This window comes from Vulpes lagopus, chromosome 12 (assembly GCF_018345385.1).
Source record: "Vulpes lagopus strain Blue_001 chromosome 12, ASM1834538v1, whole genome shotgun sequence".
NCBI classification, from domain to species: Eukaryota; Metazoa; Chordata; class Mammalia; order Carnivora; family Canidae; genus Vulpes; species Vulpes lagopus.
The window spans coordinates 23857928-23880825 of NC_054835.1; the positions used below are offsets into that span (position 1 = coordinate 23857928).

At 41.0% G+C, this 22898-nt stretch overlaps 1 protein-coding gene across 2 annotated transcripts in view; it reads left to right on the forward strand.

Annotated features, from left to right (window-relative positions):
• HEATR6 (HEAT repeat containing 6) overlaps positions 1-12835 on the forward strand; it is a 34136-nt gene extending 21301 nt beyond the window's left edge. For both annotated transcript variants that reach the window (XM_041723880.1, XM_041723881.1), the window contains 9 exons: positions 978-1333; positions 2360-2482; positions 2839-2925; positions 5695-5829; positions 6589-6711; positions 7404-7528; positions 8373-8469; positions 9486-9690; positions 11883-12835. In XM_041723880.1, coding sequence (XP_041579814.1) covers positions 978-1333; positions 2360-2482; positions 2839-2925; positions 5695-5829; positions 6589-6711; positions 7404-7528; positions 8373-8469; positions 9486-9690; positions 11883-12457 — 1826 coding nt within the window. In that variant the 3' untranslated portion in view covers positions 12458-12835. The remainder of the gene's footprint in view (positions 1-977; positions 1334-2359; positions 2483-2838; positions 2926-5694; positions 5830-6588; positions 6712-7403; positions 7529-8372; positions 8470-9485; positions 9691-11882) is intronic.
• The last annotated feature ends 10063 nt before the right edge of the window (positions 12836-22898 follow it).

Consider the following 22898-nt stretch of genomic DNA (forward strand, 5'->3'; position numbering starts at 1 on the left):
TTGATCTTCCAATATTTTTATTATTAAAATAGTCAAACCCACAGAAATATGAAAGAATAGTATAGTGAACATCAGCCTACATCTACCTAGATTTCACAGTTAACATTTGTTATGTTGGCTTTGCCTCCATCCACATATATGCATCTGTGTATGTTTATGCATATACGCGTATAAATATATTTTTGAACCATTTGAAAGTCAGTTACAGACACGATATTTCATCCTAAATATCTCAGCATGAATCTTTTTTTAAGAATAAAGACAATCTCAAAAAAAACCACACCACTATTCTCGCACCTAAGAAAATTACATTGGTTCCATGCACCTAAGAAAATTATACTAGTTCCATAATACTGTCTGGTATCTACTCCACGTTCAGATTTCCCCATGTCTCAAAAAGTCTTTTCCTCGACTTTTTTCTTTCTTTTTTTTTTTTTTTAAAGATTTTATTTATTCATGAGAGACACAGAGAGAGGCAGAAACATAGGCAGAGGGGAGAAGCAGGCTTCCTATAGGGAGCCCATTGTGGGACTCGATCCCAGAACCCCAGAACCCCAGGATCATGACCTGAGCCAAAGGCAGATACTCAATTACTAAGCCACCCAGGTGCCCCATTTCCTCATTTTTTGTAAGCACTTGAGTTCATTCTGGGTTTATGCATTACATATCATCATGTCACTCTAGTCTCTTCTAACCTAGAACAGTCCCGTCACCCCTTTCTTTCTTTCGCCACGCTGATTTACGGATGAGTCCCAGACAGTTGTCTTCCAGCACGTTTCACATGCTCAGTTTCTTTACAGTGTTGTTGAACTTCTGTTTGTGTCCCATGTATTTCTCTAAGCTGGAAGTTAGGGCTAGGGATTTAACTAGATAAAGGTTAACCAAGGATGCCCTAGTTCTCCATTGCCTGCAGTGGTAATTACAATCTCTATGATAGCTGTTTCCACAGTGATAGTGATTCCCACTAACTTTGACAGATGTGAATGTTCGAGTGTCAAGCCTCACTCTTTTGGGAGCCATAGTCTCCACTCACGCACCTTTACCTGAAGTCCAGCTGCTTTTACAACAACCCTGTTCTTCCGGACTCAACAATAGCAATTCAGCGACTCCCCACCTCAGCACTCCTGACTGGTGGAAGAAGGCCCCCTCAGGACCCTTTCTGGAAGAAGCAGCAGTTAGCTCCCCAAAGGGGACTTCAGAGCCCTGCTGGCTCATCCGACTCTGCATTTCCACTGTTGTATTGCCCAAGGAGGATTCCTGTTCAGGTAGCGATGCTGGCTGTGCGGCAGGAAGCACCTATGAACCATCCCCTATGCGGCTGGAGGCCTTACAGGTAAGAGGTTTCAGCTCCTCATTTCTGAAATGGAAGAAATAATTCTGCCTTCAAAGGATGCTGGATTGTGAGAAGTGAGTCCATGAAAATAATGTAAAATGGAGCCACAGGGCAGAGGTGTTAGGGGAAGTTGTATTTTAGGTGTGAGTGCTCTATTATTTTGTTTTGGGTGGAGGTTGGGAGAAGACTTGGTTGTAAATATCAGATGCATTCCTTTTTGTTGCAAGCCATTTTAGTCACCTCTGTTTTTATGTGACAGGTGGGTATGCTAGATGATACAGTAATTTTTTTTTTAAGATTTTATTTATTTATTCATGAGACAGAGAGAGAGAGAGGCAGAGACATAGGCAGAGGGAGAAGCAGTCTCCATGCAGGGAGCTCGATGTAGAACTTGTTCTCAGTACTGCGGGCTCACGCCCCAAGCCAAAGGCAGATGCTCAACTGCTGAGCCACCCAGGCGTCCCATGTTGATACAGTAATTCTGAAAGAAATTGTACAGTTCATCTTTGATTTCTGCAGCTTTAAGTAAATCTGTAACTCTCCATAATTTCTCTTTCATCTTTTGTCTGCTTAGAGACTACAAAATAAATGCTCCTTCAAAGGAAGAGAACAATCTTAGGTTAATGTACTTGCTTCTTCTGTACTCAGCTGTGATCTAAGACACGGGTTTGGTTCTACACTCTGCTGCTAATTGTTGGATTGATATTAAACATGCCCTTTAGCCTTTAACTTTTGCAGCCTTAGTTCCTTCAATTGAAGTATTCAGTTAGTCCTTGCCTCAGAATTGTTCCCAGCTTCATTAATGTCGACAATCTTAATGAAACACATTTCATAAATTATAAAGCATCATGGAATTATATGATATAGTGAATTGATTTTAGTTGTAAAGATTATGGTGGTTCATTTCATTTAACATTAGATCACTGCCCCTGGTTAAGTGTGAGTGATTTCTGAAATCTTAAAGCACTTTTCTGGATATTGTGGCCCCACATTGCATTCAGGTCTTGGCGTGTATTCTCTTTGCAGGTGTTAGCTCATCTGGCTAGGGGCTACTTTTCAATGGCTCAAGTGTACTTAATGGAGCTTGGAGAGGTGATTTGCAAGTGCATGGGGGAAGCAGATCCATCCATTCAGCTTCATGGAGCAAAGGTAACTTTCGTGAAAAGTCTCCTTTTTTCTTCTCTTCCTTTATGTTGTTCCCTCTGCTACATGTCTGTGTATTCTGAGGTTTTTATAGAGGTTTCAGGTAGGGAAAGTCATACATTCCTTTATTTTCAGCTCTAATATAAACCCAAAGAATTCATTTGACAGTATACTAACAATATATATCTGGTGATTTTGTTCCTGAAAGAAAGCCTCTGACATAGGAATTGCTAAGATAAGAAAGAAAATTCAGTTGGAAATTAATTTCCCCTTGATTTGAGGTCATCTCCAAACAAGTGAGGTTTCCTACCTCCATGCTTCTAATACTGGGCTTTGATAATCTGTTTCCTTTACCTCGGCAGCTTCTGGAAGAACTGGGTACAGGCTTAATACAACAGTATAAACCAGACTCTTCCATAGCATCTGATCAGAGAGTGCCAGTCAGCTTGGTAAGTACATGTCAGTTCACGGTTTTCTCCTTTCTTAGTACTTCAGTCAGATTTGAGGCTCAGTGATAAAGTGAAGGAAACAGTATAGTTTCTTCCACTGTCAAAAACTAGTTTATAATCTGTGATGACATGATACTAGCATAAATAGGATTTATTTGGGCTTCGGTTTATTTGCATTTCAGTGTGTGGTCAGATTATGTGTAATAGAGAGCCAGCAATTGAAACATCAATATTTCTTCTGCATAAAACCTAATTTGGTTGTTCATCCTGCCCAAGAGGCAGACTGAAATAATGGGAAGAGCCAAGGATTTGGAATCAGAAGGCATGAGATCAAATGTAGGGAGCACCATTAATGGATGTATGAGCCTAGTTTCCTCATAAAGAGGAATAATAATCTTTAACTCCTGGGGCTGTTGGAAGATTGAAATGTAAAGATGCTGGCACATAGTAAGTGCTTGATAGATTTCCATTCCCTTAACTCCCTAACCACTGCACCCCCCTAGTTCCTATTAAAGTCCTGTGATCTGAGGTTGTTTCTGCTGCCCCCACACTGGCAGGCCTTTAGAAGAGGAATATGTGGACCTCTTAAAAGTGATGGCTTTTCCTCCTATCCTCCTCATCCTGCCTGTTCTCTTCCCTTTGCAATTTCCATCATCCTTGCAAGGAATTAGGGATACCTAGCCCTAGTCATTTCATGAGACTGCCATAAAACTGAAATGTCACCATTCACAGGGAGGTGAGTTGAACTTTGCTCAGACAGACCTGAGTTTGCATCCAGATGTCCCCCTCCTGCTCGTCAAGTGACTTTAGGCGAGACTCATCTGTTCACACTTGGGTATCGTTTCACCCATTAAAAAAAGATACAGAGACACCAGGTTGAGCATCTGCCTTTGGCTCAGGGTGTGATCCTGGGGTCTGGGATCGAGTCCCACGTCAGGCTCCCTGCATGGAGCCTGCTTCTCCCTCTGCCTGTGTCTCTGCCTCTCTGTCTCTCTCATGAAAGAATAAATGAAATCTTAAAAAAAAAAAAAAGAAAGAAAAGATACATTTTCTATATTACTTGTCAGTTGCTGAGTAGTAGATTATACAAAACATTTAGCAGCTTAAAACAATATATATCCTCTTACATGGTTTCTGTGACACAGGAATTGGGAGTAGCTTAACTCAGGTCTCTCTGAGGTTGCCGTCAGGATCCCAGGAGGGGCTGCAGTTACCTGAACTTGACAGAGGTTCGAGGATCTTCACCATGGCTCACTTATTTATACCTAGCAAATTAGTGCTGCTTTTTGGCGGTGGGCCTCACTTCCTCCTCCCCATGAGGACCTCTCCAGAGGACTGCATGAGTGTCTTTTTGATACAGTGGCTGGCTTTCCCTGCCAGAAAAACAAGAGAATCAAGAGCAAGACAGAGGGAAAAAAAAAAAAAAAAAGAGCAAGACAGAAGCTGCAGTGTTTTTATGACCGTGCTTTGGAAATTTCATTGTCATTTCCATAGCACCCTACTGGATACACAGGTCAGCCCTAGCCACTGTGCGGGCAAAGGGCCACCTCCTTAACATAGGAGGTGAGAATCACTGTGAGCCATCATACCTGTCCAAAGTCTTCTGGTTTGGGGTGAGAAAGGCCCAAATTGGATTTTTAGGAGCTGGGATTTAGGGGAGGACAGAACTGTGCTGTGGGATACATGGTAAAACTCAGGACTAAATCCATGGGGCAGAAAGTTGAGATACCAAACCACAGATAGGTTTGCAAATGCACGTGAATCCCCAGGTTTTTAGAACACATGGGAAAGAAAGTCTTCTAGGTACTCTTTGGAGGCCTCTTGAGAGCCTTAGAGTGGAGCTCATTCCTCAAAGTGCTCACAACAGAGCCCCCTGTTCAGTTAAAGAGTTGCCATTATGCATCAGGCCCCAGGTGAGGAACTTCACACACAGCATTACATTTTACTCTCACCTAGACTCTGCCAAGTAGACAGCTTCACCCTGTTCTACTGAAGAGGAACTGACAATGAGACAGGTTCAGTGACTTGTCCAAGGTTGCAGAGATGGGATGTAGCCACTGAAGGATCCATCCCCAGCTCTGACTCTGGATCCTGCGTTCTTTGGGTTCTGGTACCAGCCTCTGGGCTCTGTGGGACCCTGACGCCATCCCTTCACACCTCAGTTTCCTTGTGTGAAAGTAGAGATAATGACTCTACTTCATTTAATTGTGCTGAGGACTGCGGTGGATAGATGCACTGAGGGCAGCGCCTGGCATATGAGATGCTCTCTGGAAAACTTGAGGGGCCATGGCTGCTGCTGTTACCGCCATCCTTTACCCCCTTTGTCATGATTGTCTTCTCTGGCCGCCTGACTGTAGCAGACCATTTTCTGGTCATTAAAGTAGAAGGAGGCAGTCATTGTTTTCTGAAGTTCCTTCCATTGCTGTAGAAGAAGGACTAGCAGAAGCACTTAAAAGAAGCCACTACTTTATATATATATATATATATATTTTTTAAAGATTTATTTTTATTTATTCATGATAGAGAGAGAGAGAGACAGGCAGAGGGAGAAGCAGGCTCCATGTCAGGAGCCCTACGCGGGACTCGATCCCGGGACTCCAGGATCGCGCCCTGGGCCAAAGGCAGGCGCGAAACCGCTGAGCCACCCAGGGATCCCCGCCACTACTTTATAGAAGGATATTTCATTACTACAGCCCTCTGTGGCAGTCTGCATTGAGTTGGTTCCATTGTTGGTTCATGGTGGCGGTTTTAACTGTGGCCCTGTTCCAGGTGGTGATGTTCTGGACTATGATGCTGAATGGCCCTCTGCCTAGAGCCCTGCAGAATTCCGAGCACCCAACTCTGCAAGCGAGCGCCTGTGATGCTCTGTCTTCTATCCTGCCCGAGGCCTTCAGCAGCCTGCCGGTAAACTGAGGAGTACTTGCTCAGCCCTGAGTGCCCACCCTCCCCCCACCCTGCCCCAGCATCAGAGCTTCTGTTTGATTCAGATTCTTTTCCATTATGAGCCAGTATTGAACAGGCTGAGAAAGGGGGGCTTAGTCTACTTGAGTCTGGGGTGAGGGCAGTGGTACAACTTAAAGTCCTGGGAAGAGCCTTTCCTCCCTGTGCTTAGAGGGTGGGTGGTGGAAGGCAGGCGAGAGGCTTGGAAGTCAGAGACATTTCAGAAAAGCTTTCAAAGCCAAAAGTTAAGACCTGGATATAAATCTGCACTCTTATTCTCTGTCTCTCTGATGATCTTAACTTCTGTAAAACTGAGTTTTATCATCTGTAAAGTGGGCACAATGTGAGGAATGACATGAAGTGTGTGATCATACTTGGCTGGTGCCCACTGTACAGGGTATGCAGGCTGTTCCCCTTCTTTAGTCCCTGGTGGCATTTGTGTCTGTTCTAGCTTATGAAGGAGGAGAATGCACTGACCCAGTTCACATAGTGGTAAAGGTTACTGGTCACAGATGCTGTGTGTGCCCGGCACCAAGCAGGCACTCACCTCATGCCTGGGTCCAAAATGAATCTCTGTACTCTGCCAAAGTCGTTTCAAGATCTCAGTTGTGTTCAGCTCCTGAATACAAACTCAGACACAGACGTGTCACATTCACCTGTTGAGAACAGTGGCTCATAGTTCTTCTGGTCTCACTTTTCCTTTGCCAATCTTTCTCACTGCAGAGTGACAGGCAGATTCTGTGCATCACCATGCTGCTTGGGCTGAATGACAGCAAGAACCGATTAGTGAAAGCTGCGACCTCACGGGCCCTTGGAGTCTACGTGCTTTTCCCTTGCCTCAGACAGGTCAGAGGGAGCCTGTAACACCCTCTGTGCCTCTCATGGGCCAGAGTCATACTGGTTTGGGTGGATAGAGAGCTCCTGAGTGAGACAGTAAACGATGTTACATTGCTTTTGATCTGGTTTCTTTAATCGCTACTAAAACATGGTAGTGCCTGTAGTTCATTTATTTCCAATTACTTAGCACATTACCCCAGACTAAGAGAGACGGGAAAAAGAGAAATGGGACATTACCTTGTGATAGTAATAATTTAGAAAGCTGATAAAGTTTTTACTAAGAAAGAAAGAAATTTCTCTTTCACTCTGTGACATTTATCTCTCTGAGAAGTGTGTAATAAATAGGGTGTATTTTAGAAATATATTTCATTGTCAGCATCATTTCCCAAGGTAGAAATCAGTGTAAGCCCAGAATTCATAGATAACAGTCACGGACTAGGTTGTAAGATGTTCCACAAGAGCAAAATCCATAGGCTCCTTGAATGTGCATGGCACATCCTGAAATCATGGAAGACCTTCCCCTGGGATTTTTAGTAGATGTCCAAATTGTAACATAGTAGAAGAGTAAATTGAGTAAATAAATTTTGATTTTCAAATAGAGATTTGTGGTAAAGGCTTATATCTTTCTCTGAAAATGAATTTCAGAATTTTCAAGGCAGCATTGTGAGCTCATAAAGTAACTACAGTGTTTTATCTTCTAGGATGTCATATTTGTTGCAGACACAGCAAATGCAATATTGATGTCACTTCAAGACAAATCTCTGAATGTCCGGGCCAAAGCAGCCTGGTCCTTGGGCAACCTGACAGACACTCTGATTGTCAACATGTAGGTGACTCAGCTCACTTCTCCCTAGGTGACTTCTGAGGCTTAGGTCCCCAGGAGGATATCTTACCTCTACTATAGAAGAACTAAAAGTAATTCTCCCATGTTGTATATCAGTCTTCCTGCTTTGTTTTATATTTCTTCAAGTAATAAGATTAGGAAGTTATCCTTTATGTATGTTTGTGTATGTATATATATTTAATACTGTATGCTAAAATAAGTAATATATCCACATTATAAAAATGTGGAAAATATAAAAGTAGAAATTCAAAACCATAGTATGGCTGCGTTTTTAAATGTCAAATTTATAATTTTTTAAAGTAATGTATTCACAGGTTAAAAAAAAATTGAAACAGTACAAAGGGGGTATTCATTATGAAGCCTTTCTCCTACCTCACTCCCTTCCCTAGAGGCAACTGTTGTTCCTCGTATACTAGCATCCTGCTGTTTATTGCTTAGCTCTCACATATGATGTGTATAAACATTCTCCTGACTCTTTTTTTTCTCCTCTTTATAAATGTTAATTACTATTACACAGCCATTACTGCACTGTGATTATTTAACCGTTTCCTTGTATACGAACTATTTGCATTATTTTAGGGTTTGATATGCAGTGAACATTTTTGTGCACAATATCTTTATTTTGAGATACACCTTTTGGTCACATTCCTAGATGTGGACCTACTAGGTCAAAAGGTATAAACTAAGTTCTTGGTATAATCTAAACAGATTTTTTGAGCTGTTTTCCCAAATTTTTTATAGTTATACTAAGTGAATGTATGTGTATATGTGTATACTTAACTGGGTTTTACCATTTAACATGTTTTGCCTGCTTTGGATGGAACAGGGAGACACCAGACCCAAGTTTCCAGGAAGAGTTCTCTGGTCTCCTGCTCTTGAAGATGTTGCGATCAGCTATAGAAGCATCCAGGGATAAAGACAAGGTAGATTCACAGCAAAACCTAGTGCTTCTCAGGTGGATACGTACTATATTATAGTTTTATCCCACCAAGTTTATCCCTGTTCAGAGGAGATTGAGAGAATACTTGGTATGATGTGGCCTACTCTACCTTGCATAGTATCTTTTCTGTTTCCTGTCTCCTGAAAAATATCAGTGCTTTTGTAATACTACTCTGTGATCTCTCCATGTTTGTTTTAATATGATCTATTTTTGTTTTGTTTTTTCCAAAAAATCTTTAAGTGTCAAGTTAGAAAGATGAGCAGCCCTTGGCTTTAATAAGTTGAAAGTATAGAAATGGGCTTTAGGGCAAGTCAGACATGGTTCAAAATCTGGCTTGCCCTTTAATGGCTGGGTGATGTTTGGTGTATTATTTAACTTCTGTGAAGGTCAGTTTCCTTATCTTGAACATGGAAGTCATGACCTCTACCTCAGTGGCCTCAGAGATGCCTTGTGTCAAAGCACCTAGCATAGCCCCTGACCCATACTGAGTGCTTAATTTAGCACAGTGATTCTGAAACTGGGAAGCCCTGTGTGGGACTAATTTGTTCAGAATCTCTGAGATTAGGGCCTGGGAATTAGTTTTTTAAAAAGAAAGCTCCCCAGATGATTCTAGTAGGCCACAAAGGTTGAGACTTGGGAAAATTGCCAGACAAGAATTTTGAAGCCTGGCCTCTCCTCACCTTGCTGCAAGCTAGATTTGCCCTCTTGCCCCTGGGCTTTCCATGCCATCTCTGCAAACTTAGGATAGACCTCTCTGAAGTCTAATCTAAAGATACCAGTGAGGACCTATGGAGAACTTCACCTTTCTGATGGTACAGGCTGTTTACCATGCAAGTCCTTTCAAGAAGCTACAGCTTTATAGGCTGCTTCTGTTGTTGCTTTAAGATGTCCAAGACTTCTGGGTTTTTTAAAGCTGAAATTATACTTCCTGTAACATCTCTTTGGCAAAGCAGATTTCTAATGCTTTTTTTTTTTTTTTTTTTTTACATTTTATTGTAGGTAAAAAGCAATGCAGTCCGGGCCCTTGGAAATTTGCTTCATTTTTTACAACCATCTCATATAGAAAAGCCCAGGTTTGCTGAAATCATTGAGGAGTCTATCCAGGCCCTGATTTCTACTGTTCTAATTGAAGCTGCCATGAAAGTCCGATGGAATGCCTGTTATGCAATGGGGAATGTCTTTAAAAATCCTGCTCTTCCATTAGGTAAGAAAGTCTCAAATGAACTAGGGGTGGTGGAAGGGGAGGTGGGTGGGGGGTGGAGGTGACTGGGTGACGGGCACTGAGGTGGGCACTTGACAGGATGAGTACTGGGTGTTATTCTATATGTTGGCAAATTGAACACCAATAAAAAATAAATTCATAAAAAAAATAATAATAACCATTTAAAAAAAAAAGAAAGTCTCCCTTTTCTCTCTGGTAGAGAACCCTAGGACAACACACACCAGCCTACATTGTTATTAAAGATATTCCTTAATATGTTACTTATCACAGTATTAGAAAAAAATGGAAATGTTCTGAACACCTAAGTTTAGGGGAATGGTTGAGGTAAATCATAGTGTATATATTCAAAGGAATCTCTTAGAATTATGATTACAAAAAGTTTTTGATAATCTTGGAAAGTACTTCTAATGTTAAGAAAATTAAAACAGGATATGAAATTGTTTCTACAGCTTGATCTCAATAAATGGGTAGAAAAAAGACTGAAAGAAAATTAGTGTAATTATTAACAGCAATTGCCTCTGGAGGGGACAATGAGTAGGATTTTTTTCTGCTTTCACTTACAAAAGTGTATGTTGTTTTAACAACGGGGTAAAAATGAAGGAGAAAAAGTGGCACAGTAAAAAGGGTAGAATTTGTAAATCCCGTGTGAGCCCTTGGTACTGAAGTGGGCTGCTGCGTTGTAGGAAGCCATCTAAGTAATGACTTGCTATGTGTCGTGATAGACCATCAGTGGCTAATAGCTGCTTAGGCAGATGGATTGTGGCTTCCAAATCCCTTCACTTTCCTTACCAGCATTTGCCTTATATGTTTGTCTCAGATAAGGTTTGAAACAAGGTAAGTTCCTGGAGAAGTTAAATCCATCCTGGGCCAGTAGAGCATGCATCAGGTTAGGGAAATCTGGCCCTCCTCCCCTTTACTGCCAGGAGCTCCCAGCCAGGGAGCACCTGGCTGGCTCAGTCAGAAAAGCATGTGACTCTTGACTCTTGATCTTAAAATTTTGAGTTCAAGCCCCACATTGGGTGTAGAGATTACATACATAAACAAATAAACTTAATAAAAAAAAAAGAGAGAGAGAGCTAGCTTCCAGCCTATTCCAGCCTAGCACTAATGGAGAAGTAGCTTCTTAGCTTTTCCATGGAGGAAATAGCCTAACATGAAATAGCCTTTGGAGTTGGAGCTCATTAAGGTAGGTGTCTGCTTGCATGTCTTTAAAGGCAACAAAGAAAGGGGGAGGAGGTGCTAAGAGAGTTAAGGAAGCTGAAATCTATTCTCTTGCCCATCTTGAGGAATAAGAATACCCCCCAAAATGGAGTGATAGCTCTGATGAGAAAGAAAGCAGGCTAATCTCCTGAGACCACCAAGAAGGGAGAGACAACAGAAATCTGGGCATTATGTTCTCAGAATTAAGACAGTTGCAGGTTTTGTTAATGTGAGTTCTCTGTTCCCCAGTCACTTCCTAAATAGTATTTTCTTTCTCTTTTTCTTTTTTTAAAAAATATTTATTTATTTATGATAGATATAGAGAGAAAGAGAGACAGAGATACAGGAGGAGGGAGAAGCAGGCTCCATGCCGGGAGCCTGACGCGGGACTGGATCCCCAGACTCCAGGATCGCGCCCTGGGCCAAAGGCAGGCGCCAAACCGCTGAGCCACCCAGGGATCCCTTTCTCTTTTTCAATAAAATGCATGACTTGCTATGTTCAGAGCAGTGTCTGGATGCTAATCTGGGTAATGAAATGCTCTTTTGTCAGCATGAACAAGGCTGGCATAACAGTTGTGCAGTGTACACAGTGCTCAGAAGCATCCGACTGAGAGAACAGGTGGGGCTACAATTCAGTCTGTGCTCCTCCCATCAAGCCTTATGCCCTCAGGACAGCCTCTTCCCACAGAAGAAGCCTCTTTCACAGTTGCCAAACTCCCCATTTAGAGTAACAGAGGCCCTGAGCATGCAACAGGGTTGTTTAGGGAAATGAGAAGTTTGGGAATCAGTACTTGGCCCCTTCGCCAGAATCCCATAGTCAGCACTGATCACCCTAATCTATAGGGTTAGTGTGAGAATTAAGTGAAAACATAGTGATTAGCTTGAGCACTAGTGTGTGTGCTTCCTCTGCCCCTCTCTTTCTCCCGTTTATTTTTAAGCCTTCATTTGTTTCAATGCCAGTGGATTCTTTCTAGGAACAGCCCCATGGACCTCCCAGGCCTATAACGCCCTGACATCAGTTGTGACATCATGCAAGAACTTCAAAGTACGCATCAGATCTGCCACTGCCCTTTCCATCCCAAGCAAGAGAAAGCACTATGGGTCTGTTGACCAGTACATTCAGATCTGGAATGCATTGGTCACTGCCTTACAAAAGAGTGAAGACACCACAGACTTTTTGGAATTCAAGTACTGTGCCAGCCTACGGACCCAAATCTGCCAGGCACTGATTCACCTATTGAGCTTGGCCAGTGCCTCAGACCTGCCCTGCATCAGAGAAACCCTTGAATTGAATGGGGACATGGTTCAGTCCTTTATCCTACAGTTTTTAAAATCAGGAACAGAGGGAGAGGACACTGGAGCACCCCACAACTTGCATGAAAGAGACCAGCTGGTCAGAACAGCCTTGGAGCACATAAGCAGTATCCAGGCACTGGCTGGCGACACAGCCAAGAGGGCCATCATGGGCTTTTTAGAAGATATCCTCACCATTTACTGTGACTTGTCTGGATCACAAGTAGCGCTCCCAGGATTAACAACAGATCGGTGAATAGTCCACCATACTTCCAAGTGTCAAGTGGTAATAGAAAGACCCAAGCTTGAGTATCAGATATGCAGGATATAAGTTTAGGGATAGAAACAACCCACTTGCTTTTATTTAGAATAGGCCTAAATTTTTCTTGAAGGGCTCAACCACTTTAGAGAGTGGTTCCATGGCACTGGCCACAGTCCAGATTGTTGGAGCCTCTGACCTGTGCCGCCAGAGCCAGAAGACAGAGTTGAATGTGGGCCAAGCAGACTGGGCGGTTATGAAGCGCATTTAACCTCAGAAAATAGAGACAAAAAAGCAAAAGAATTTAGGAATGAGAATGTTGTGTGTTGTGTTTCTGTGAATTGTTTTTCTTTTATAATAAACTAATGAAAAATAGTGTGCCTAATCTCCTCTGTTTTCAGATCAAGTTGCATTTATAGAAAGCTTCCCGCAGAGCTGATGTTCAGCCAGTTTGCATTGGTGTAGCTGCTTCAGTCGCTAAAATACTGCAAAGTTCCTTACAGGTTGGTAACAGCTACTGCACTGAGCTCCCCAGGACCAACCCCAGAAGCCCCCCCCCGCCTCCCTGCAATCCACTTAACAGAAGAGGATCCTGGCTTGCAGAGGCTGCCAGCACGGGCCTCTGTCTGTTGCATCCTGGCCGTAATGCTGACCTCTCTCCATTGCCTGACATCCCTGAGGAGACTGTGGCCCCCGGTACTAACTTTATGGTGGTTCTGCCACCTCTGAATGTTTGCCTTAAAAAAGAATTATTTAATTTAGATGATTAGAAAGAGAGGTTTTTAAATTGTATTTTGATAATGTCTAAGCAATTATAAAAGTCACTTCTCAGTGAATTATTTACATTTGAATTTACATTCATTTCTTAGCCTCCAACAGTATGTGAGAATTGATTTCAGATAGGAATTTAGATAATATAACGGAACCAGTCAAAATGATTCCATACTTATATCTGACCTGGGATACATAAGAATCAAGATGCATAGAACAGGTTTTGGCAATACATTATTTAACTATTGTTATTTAGCTTAAAATACTATATTTTAGGGTATACATATGTCCTCAGCATTTCTCCTTTGCCCCTAGAGAGTTGCTCTCTTCCCTCTGCTGTGTTCTTGGTTGCTCAGGAAATACTCCAGCAGTTTTTGGGGAAAAGAGTAGTCCAGAAACTGAAGGCCCGCTTTTCCATTGGTAGAGTACCAACCGGTTTCCAAAGAATTAGAACACAGGTACAGTAGAAACACCCCTATAGCACATTCTTTATTTTTTTTAATTAATTTTTATTGGTGTTCAATTTACCAACATACAGAAAAACACCCAGTGCTCATCCCGTCAAGTGTCCACCTCAGTGCCCGTCACCCATTCTCCTCCAACACCTGCCCTCCTCCCCTTCCACCACCCCTAGTTCGTTTCCCCTGAGTTAGGAGTCTTTATGTTCTGTCTCCCTTCCTGATATTTCCCAACATTTCTTTTCCCTTCCTTTATATTCCCTTTCACTATTATTCATATTCCCCAAATGAATGAGAACATACACTGTTTGTCCTTCTCCGATTGACTTATTTCACTCAGCATAGTACCCTCCAGTTCCATCCACGTTGAAGTAAATGGTGGGTATTTGTCGTTTCTAATGGCTGAGTAATATTCCATTGTATACATAAACCACATCTTCTTTATCCATTCATCTTTCGATGGACACCGAGGCTCCTTCCACAGTTTGGCTATTGTGGCCATTGCTGATAGAAACATCGGGGTGCAGGTGTCCCGACGTTTCATTGCATCTGAATCTTTGGGGTAAATCCCCAACAGTGCAATTGCTGGGTCGTAGGGCAGGTCTATTTTTAACTCTTTGAGGAACCTCCACACAGTTTTCCAGAGTGGCTGCACCAGTTCACATTCCCACCAACAGTGTAAGAGGGTTCCCTTTTCTCCGCATCCTCTCCAACATTTGTTGTTTCCTGCCTTGTTAATTTTCCCCATTCTCACTGGTATAGCACATTCTTTAAATGTGCTTTTCTTTGGAGATGACTCTAGACACGAATTGTTACAGAGACTGGAGACTGAGTTGAACCTGTACTGATCTTAGGATGAATCTTGGAACTTGTTTACTTATCTCTTCCATAAAAGCAAAAATGTAGCATAGCCACTATTTGGGGGTAGGGGAGCTCTCACTGGTGAATTTCTTGATAAAATATTTGTGAAAAGACTTTGAATGGTTTGATTTGATGATTTGCTTTTTGTTTAAATTAAATCTCACGTTTTAAAAAAAACCTTTCACTTCAGTAAAGGTTTCCAGATCTCTGAAAACATATGTTAGGATGTCTGTATGGAGGGAAAGACCAAGGGTAAGCTGCTAGAAACTCCAGGTGTCTGGGGTACGGGATGCTGATTCTCACTGTAGCAATATGGGAGGACCCCAGAGGCCAGAACTTCCTCAATGCCCTGGACTGGGGCCTCAGAAAAGCCACCATTGTGAAGGGAAGCCACACAGCCAATGAAGAGTTAGAACTGAGTCTGAGGCAGAAAAATAGGAGGTCCAGCTCCAATTCCGAATTCTAATTCAGAATGCCAAATTCTGAACTTTCTTTTGATATTTAAAAGAAAAAAAAATGGAGAAGGGGTCATTAGGTACAGATGGCTAGAGCCTTTGTTTAATAAACTGACCGTATTAGGACACCTCACTTACTTTTGAACCTTTTCTGTGATCACTGAAAGAAACTCCCTAATTTCTATCCACTTTTAGAACTTGAGGAAGGCACATGTTATAACCTCTCCTTTGGTGTTAGTTAACAGGAAAGCAGTGATTACAAGGCAGCAGAAACCTCCCATGGAATACCAGGGCAAGGGCTTTTTTGAGTCTGACATTTGTGCATGAATACAGACCCTGAGCAGACTCACTGTCTTTCCAATATAAGAGCTCTGTGAGTTATAGCTACTCTAGTTCATTTGGCCTTCACTTCATTAATACAGTGCAGTGGTTAAAAGCCTAGGCTTAGATCCTGGCTCTGCTGCTTTCTATCTGTGACCATCTTGTACCTTAGTTTTCTCATCTGTAAAATAGGGATAATAGTGCCTACCTCATAAGGATGTTCTAATGATTAAGTGAGTTAATACACAGAAAGTTCTTAGAATAGCTTCTGGTACTCAATAAACGTCAGATATTTATTTTCCTTGAATTTTCAGAGCACTAGACAGAAATACTGTCAACACACCATGAACCTCTCGTGATGACAAATAGCTGGATTCTCCTGACTGCTCCTTCAGGTGAGGTGTTACCTGGGATGCTTTGGGAAGCTGTATCTAGCAGTATGGAGAGGTACTACCCCAGGACCTGGGTAGCCTGCTAGACACAGCCCTGCATCTTGCCCCTACAGGTCCCCTTGGACAAGGGAAAGGACGAGATGTGTGGGAGGCCACATACCTAATAGAACCTTCCCGAGTTCTGCCTCTTGACCCATTGCTGCGGGCCAGTCAGAAATTATAGACCCAGTTTCCAAAAGCTTTGGAATTATACCTGGGTTTTAAAGAACAACTGCAACTTAATAACCACATCTGTGGGCAAGTTACTTGACCTCTCATCTGTAAACTGGGGATAGCAGTACCTCAGAGTTTCAGGAGTATGTCACATGGTACATGGAAAGCATCCAGCTTGGAGTTGGCACAGAGCAGGTGTTCAATAAAAAAATGGTGCCCTCCTGGGTGTTATACTATATGTTGGCAAATCAAACTCCAATAAAAAAATATACAAAAAAAAAGAAAGAAAAAGAAAGGAAAGAAAGAAAGAAAGAAAGAAAGAAAGAAAGAGAAGAAAGAAAGAAAGAAAGAAAGAAAGAAAGAAAGAAAAAGAAAAGAAAAGAGAAAAGAAAAGAAAAGAAAGAATAAAAGAAAAGAAAGAAATGGTGCTCTCATTACACTTTTCTTTGACATCTTTCCTGGGCTTTTTTTTTTTTTTTTTTCTTTCTTTCCTGGGCTTGAATGTCTGTCTCCTCATTAGAGAAAGATCATTGGAGTGGGATCTTGAGGAAGAAGCATATGTCTACTACTAAAAGTACAAACTTTGAGTCTTCAGGTCAAAACTAAAGAGATCTTCAGCTCCAGTGGACAAGGACATTATCTTAGTGTTGGGGCCAATGTCTCAGATACTTAGCATTCATTTGCCTTTCCTGTACAGCACACCCAAGGACCACAGCATGGCCACTAGAAACGGCAGCACAAATGCAGTTGGGGGTGGTGGTGGTGGTGGTGGTACAACCCCTCTACAGTTAGGATTCAAAGCAGCAGCAGCTTGGATCATTTGCAGAAGCCTTTCCTTGTGAGTTACTGCTTTGCAATTGATTCCATGACCAACTAGGATTTACTGTAGGAATGCAGACATTTTTTGAATGAGCAGTTCAATTAATAAAGTGTTATCACATTAACATGTCAAGTAAGAAAAAACCCCAATAGCCATTTTTATGGGTAGTGAAAGAGCATTTGATAAAGTTTAATTTCCTTTTCTGATCAAAATTCTTTTTAAAGGGACACCTAGGTGGTTCATTGGTTGAGCATCTATCTGCCTTTGGCTCTGGACGTGATCCTGGGGTCCTGGGATCAAGTCCTGCATCAGGCTCCCCACAGGGAGCCTGCTTCTCCCTCTGCCTGTGTCTCTGCCTCTCTCTGTGTGTCTCTCATGAGTAAATGAATAAAATATTTTTTTAAAATTTTTTAAAAAATTAAGATAAGGGGATCCCTGGGTGGCTCAGCAGTTTGGCGCCTGCCTTTGGCCCAGGGCCCAATCCTGGAGTCCCGGGATCAAGTCCCACATCGGGCTCCCAGCATGGAGCCTGCTTCTCCCTCTACCTCTCTCTCTATGTCTATCATGAATAAATAAATAAAGTCTTTAAAAAAATTTAAGATAATTGTTAACATCATAAAATATACCTCTCTTATCAGTGTCTTTCCGTAAAAAGTCAGCAATGACAAGCAAGCCTGTCATCACAATTATTACCTAATGCTATACAAGATTCAATGGCCAAGGAGGGGATTAATCCAACAATAGAGTTTTCCAAAAAAAAATTTCAAAGAGAGTTTCTGAATTATCATTATTTATAGAACAGTCTGAGACCCTGAATTCACAAATCACTATTTGCAGAAAGTCAAGATAATCAGCTCAGAAAATAATAGAACTAATAAAAGTTCTTAAATCCTTAAGGTAGCTGTTTACAATTTGCCCAAATCAATGGTTCTTCCCTATGTCAGGCCATAATTGGATGCAATTTTTTATGTCAGAAAATATTCCATTCACACTAGTAACTAAAAGTAGTATGTATCTAGGAATAAATTTAAACAAAGCCAATGCAAAGATTTTGTGAAAAAATAAAAAATGTTCAAAGGTCACAAAATAAGACATTAAAAAGAGAAGGTATACCATGTTCTAGATTAAAGGATTCAATATTATAAAAGACCATTTCTCTTCAAACCTATAAATTTAAATTTCCATCAAAATCAAAATAAGATTGTTTTTGAATGACGAAACTATTCTCAATCTCATCTAGAAAAGTGAATGCAAAAATCCAGACCTAGGAATCAGGCTTTTAGCCACCAGGCTGTGGGAGAAAAGAATTTCTCCCTAAATTAGTGTGCCTCATGGAAACACTCCCCAGCCTTTGTAAACCCATGCCCCTGTTTGTGAAATAAAAATTCAACTCTCATTCGAGGCCTTCTCCGTCCTGTCCCTCCCACTGGATGCAGCTGTAGAGTGCGAACTAAATGCGTGGAACAGCTATCCCAAGGGGAAGGAGTAAATAGGGAACATCTGGTGGGGACAGGCAAACTCAGAGCGCCAGCAGACTGGCACAAAGTTTGCCATTCCCCCCTCTGGTCTCCCCTGGCTTAGACCCCCAGCACACAGAAACCTGGACTTGCAGACCAGATGCAGATCACAAGAGAGAAGGTCTCTGTTTCCTGCTCTAGGAAAGGCAAAGAAGGCCGCATTGGTCATGGTCATCAGTCAGAGCGAGTGGGGAAACCCTGTTTGATGTTGCTTCTTACACCAGCCCCTGGACAAGCCCGCTCAGCAGGGGTCCTTGCAGCTAGGCTGTTGCCTAAAACTCCAGGGAGGGAACTCTTCTCTCTGTCCAGAGGAAGTGCAGCCCTAGCCTCAAGGGAGTGATGGCCATTGCTTTCTCTCTCCCTCTAGGTTTTCTTATCTGACCTCTTAATATGATAATATTTTGTTAATAGAACTTTGACACCAAAGGGAAATTTGAAACTTTGGGAATGAAAGAAGAACAACAGAAATGGAAACCATGTGGGTAAATATAATCAACTATTTCCATTGGGGACACCTGGGTGGCTCAATGGTTAAGCCTCTGCCTTCTGTAGGGCATGATCCTGGAGTCCAGGATCAAGTCCCACATCGGGCTGTTTGCAGGGAGCCTGCTTCTCCCTCTGCCTATGTCTCTGCCTCTCCCTGTCATGAATAAATAAATAAAATCTTTTTTTAAAAATCAACTATTAAAAAAATAAAAAAATAAAAAATAAAATAAAAATCAACTATTTCCCTCATCTTGAGCCTTTTATAACGTATTTTCAATGAAAGTGAAACAATGTCTGTTGGAGTTTTCGTAAATGTAGGAATAGTACGTATGAAAATTTTAAGAGGTAGAGTATTGGGATCTGTATAGTAGAATAAGATTTCTACACTTCACTCGAAGCGATAAAATATTAATCCTAAATAGATTATGAAAAATTAAGTGTTTTTGCAATCCCTAAGGACACCATATTTAAAAATTACACAAAAAGATAGTAAAAAAAAAAAAAACTAGATTACTTAAAATGAAATAAAAAAAATATTCAGTTAATCCAGAAAAAGATAGGAAAAGAGAAAACAGGAATGAAAAACATAGGGAACAAATAGAAAACAACAAAATGGAGTAGCCCTATATCTAAATATGTCAACAATTGAATTCAAAAGGTCTAAATTATACCAGTTAAAAGAGATTGTCAGGATGTTTTTTTTTTAAAAAAGGCCCTTAATACCTAACTATTCACTTTATAAGAGATCCATTTTTTTAAAGATTTTATTTATTTATTTATAAAAATTCTACTTATTTTTTCATGAGAGACACACAGAGAGAGGCAGAGACAAAGGCAGAGGGAGAAGCAGGCTCCCTGCAGGGAGCCCAATGTGGGACTCCATCCCAGGATCCTGGGATCACGCCCAAAGGCTCAACCACTGAGCCACCCAGGCATCCCAGAAACCCATTTTTAGTAAATAGTGTAGGTTAAAAATAAAAGAACAAAAAAAGGAAACTATACCATGCATATATATTAATCAAGGGAAAGCTGGAGTAGCTATGTTAATATCGGACAAAATTGACTTCAGAGCAAGGGTATTTACCGGTGATAAAGAAGGACACTATAGAATGACAAGGTCAACAAAGAAGACACAATAATCCTAAATGGCTGTATACCGAACAATAAATGTTCAAACTACATAAAGCAAAAACTGGTAGCATTGCAAAGAGAGATGGTGAATCAGCCTACAATTATAGTTGGAGACTTCGATACTTCTCAGTAACCAATATAAATAGACTATATATTCTGAATCGTAAAATGAATGTCAAGAAATTTCAAAGAATTAAAATTATATACACAATGTGATCTCTACCCACAAAAGGAATTAAACCAGAAATCAATAACTGGGGAGAAAACAATCTATAAGCACTTGGACATGAACATATTTCTAAGAAATCCCTGAGTCAAAGGGGGAAGTCTGAGAGGGTATTAGAAGATTAGAAAAATAGTTTAAAAATGAACAAAAAAATACAACATGTCAAAACGTACAGATACAGCTAAAGCAGGACTTTGATGGAAATTTGCAGCATTAGGAAAGAAATTAGGGCGGAAGAAAGGTCTCAAATCAATAATCTCAATTTCAAACTTAAGCTCTAGAAAAAGAAGAGAAACCTAAAGCAAGCAGAAGAAAGAATATTATGCTGAGTAAAGGAAGCCACTTTCACAATGCTACATACTGTATGATGCTGTTTACATGGCACTATGAAAAAGGCAAAACCAGACTTAGGAAAAACAAATCAGTGTTTGCTAAGGTTTGGGAGAGACAAAACATTCAATGGCAGGGAAGCATGAAGGAGCGTTCTGGGGTTGGTGGAACTGTTTGGAATCCTTACTGTGGTGGTGGTTACATAAATCTATATGGAAATTCACGGAACATATGCTCTCTCAAAAGTCTATAATAATAATTTTTTTAAAAATCTGTCCCTTTCTCGATGTCTTTCTCAATGTACAGACTGTGTCTGTTTACACTAGGTACCCATAGCCAACAAGGTGCCAGATATAATAGCACTCAGTATATTTTTTAAATGAATAAGAAGCATTCCTTCAGAAATGATTCAGTGTACTCAAAAGATGGGGTCCAACATGCCTAACTGATAATGGTAATAGCTAATGTTTATCGGCTGCTTTTAATTTCAAGCACAGAAAAGATCCTAGATGTGTTATCCTATTGCATTTATAACGTAGACCATCTTATAATATACAAAAATACATCCTGTAGGTATTTTTATTACTTAAAAATTCAATTCTTGGGGCACCTGTGTGGCTCAGTGGTTGAGCCTTCAGCTCAGGTCATGATCCTGGGGTCCTGAGATTGAGTCCTGCTTTGGGCTCCTGGCGAGAAGCCTGCTTTTCCGTCTATGTCTCTGCCTCTCTCTGCCTCTGTATCTCATGAATAAATAAATAAAATCTTTTTTAAAAAACTTTATTTTTGGTTCTTTGATTCTCTTGGCAAATGTTCTTAGAAATACAAACAACAGTGCCTCTTTGCAGGTAAATTATGGCAAGGCAGGAGAATAGCCAGCAGATGGAGACAGAGAACACAAAGTTATTAGACTCAGGGCTCGCTTCTCAGGCTCAGGAGCCATAGCACCTGGATTCCAGGTAGCTCTCAGCAGAACAGTGAATCGCAAACCTGGCTGCATTGGAATCATCTCGGGGACTTTAAAGTTCATAGGATCTGGGTTTGGCGGTCTTGGGTGCCCTCTTGCCAATTAGCAGGTTTGGGGTTTTTTGTTTTTTTTCAATTAGAAGGTTTAAAATCTGCACAAGTGTTTCTAACTACAGCAAAGTTCGAGAGCCACTACCCAAGCACGAGCAGTAACAGTGTCTCCAGCTGGCGAGTTTCAGACTCATCTGGAGAACTTGTGAAAAACAGAGACTCTGGCTGGGCTGTTGTAGTCTTCACTCTTTTGAGAAGCAGTGCGTACTGAAATGATGACATATTAAACTTAATGGAGTTAAATATACAACCAGGGCTAAATCTGATATCATCTCATACTAAATTCTAATGTATCAGTACCTTTAGGCATCGAATGTTTAAGAAAATCTTATAGGGGATAAATTTTTATTGAAAAAAAAAAAACCCACTAACCATGAACTTCATTTTTCGTCTGAGTTGGCTGGGACTATCTTCAGGACACAGGCAGAGATCTCCTCTCCAGAGAAGCACAAGTTTCTGTCAGGTCCTAGGAACATTAGTAGTCATATCTGGTCACTTCGTGGTGGGGCATTAGGAAAAAGTTGAGCTCATTGGGCAACTGGACTTTCAGTCCTCATGAGGTATGCTCCTCAGATTTGTTTTCACTTTCTTTCACCAAAGTGTTTAAATTATTTTAATATTAGAGCCAGCATAGATTAATTTTCTAAGTAACATCTATCTCTTTTCCATATTATAAAAGCAATGAATCTTTACGGTAGAACTGTTTTAAAGATTTCATTTATTCATTTGAAGGAAAGAGAGAAAGCTAGAACTGGTGGGGGGAAGGGAAAAGGGAGAGAGAAAAGCAGACTCTCTGTTGAGCGGGGAGCCCTACGTGGGGTTCAATCCCAGGATCCTGGAATCGTAACCTGAGCCAAAGGCAGACACTTTACCAACTGAGCTACTCAGGTGCCCTTCACTGAAGAATTTTTGCAAAAAAAAACCCAATAAGTTATGTAAGTAAAAATGACTTGTGATGATTACTATTATCATTTTGGTATATTTCATGTTAGACTTATGATGATACATGCATGTGGGAGTTATGAGTATGGCCATCCACATGGACTCACATGAGCACTCTTCCATATGTATGTGGGAAATCAGTCTACAAAATTCTGATCATAACCTATGTAGCTTTTGGTAGCCTGCTATCTTACCTCTTATGAGCATTAAATGCTCTCCTAAAACATGATTTTAATGACTCAATAGGCGTCCACAGTATACCAATACATCACATTTTAACCATTTCTTGCTGGATATTGTTTTTCAATTGTTTGTTGGTTTACATGTAACTCTTTACCAGATGTTAGATTTTATTTGGATGTGTGATTTGAGGCAGAGATGTAACTTTGTCTTTTCAATCATCTCTCTATTGCTGCTTTAATAATCAAACCATCCTTCCCC